Source organism: Mandrillus leucophaeus, unplaced genomic scaffold, assembly GCF_000951045.1.
Source record: "Mandrillus leucophaeus isolate KB7577 unplaced genomic scaffold, Mleu.le_1.0 Scaffold581, whole genome shotgun sequence".
NCBI lineage: Eukaryota > Metazoa > Chordata > Mammalia > Primates > Cercopithecidae > Mandrillus > Mandrillus leucophaeus.
In genome coordinates, this window is record NW_012106264.1 from 278804 (window position 1) to 279501 (window position 698).

Here is a 698-nt window from a genome sequence, read left to right on the forward strand (position 1 = left end):
GGCTGTGGGCACAACTATTTCAGGAGTCTTGACAGAGGTTCTATCTGTTCTTCCCCTAGTAGCCTGAGATGTAGGCTCGGGGGTAATAGGCTGGTCTGTGGAGGTGGAAGGCTGGAGCTCAGGGGCTGTGGAGACAACTGGTTCAGGGGTCTTGACGGAGGACCTATTTGTCCTGCCCCTGGTGGCCTGAGATGTGTGCTTGGGGGTGACTGGCTGGTGTGTGGAGGTGGAAGGCTGGAGCTCAGGGGCTGTGGGGAGAACTGTTTTAGGGCTCTTGACAGAGGACCTATTTGTCCTACCCCTGGTGGCCTGAGATGTGGGCTCAGGAGTGATAGGCTGGTCTGTGGAAGTGGAAGGCTGGAGCTTAGGGGCTGTGGCCACAACTGTTTCAGGGGTCTTGACAGAGGACCTATTTTTTCTTCCCCTAGTAGGCTGATATGTGGGCTCAGTGATGACAGGCTGCTCTGTGGAGGTGGAAGGTGGGAGCTCAGGGGCTACAGGGACAGTTGATTCAGGGGTCTTGACAGAGGACATATTTGTCCTGCTCCTAGTGGTCCGAGATGTGGGCTTGGGGGTGACAGGTTGGTCTGTGGAGGTGGAAGGGTGGAGCTCAAGGGCTGTGGGCACAACTGCTTCAGGGGTCTTGACAGAGGATCTAGTTTTTCTTCCCCTAGTAGCCTGAGATGTGGGCTCAGAGG

General features: G+C 56.2%; 1 protein-coding gene across 1 annotated transcript in view; it reads right to left on the reverse strand.

Moving 5' to 3' along the window:
* MDC1 (mediator of DNA-damage checkpoint 1) overlaps nucleotides 1–698 on the reverse strand; it is a 25305-nt gene that overhangs the window by 11626 nt on the left and 12981 nt on the right. Inside the window, exon 10 of the mRNA XM_011999109.1 lies at nucleotides 4–690. Coding sequence (XP_011854499.1) covers nucleotides 4–690 — 687 coding nt within the window. The remainder of the gene's footprint in view (nucleotides 1–3; nucleotides 691–698) is intronic.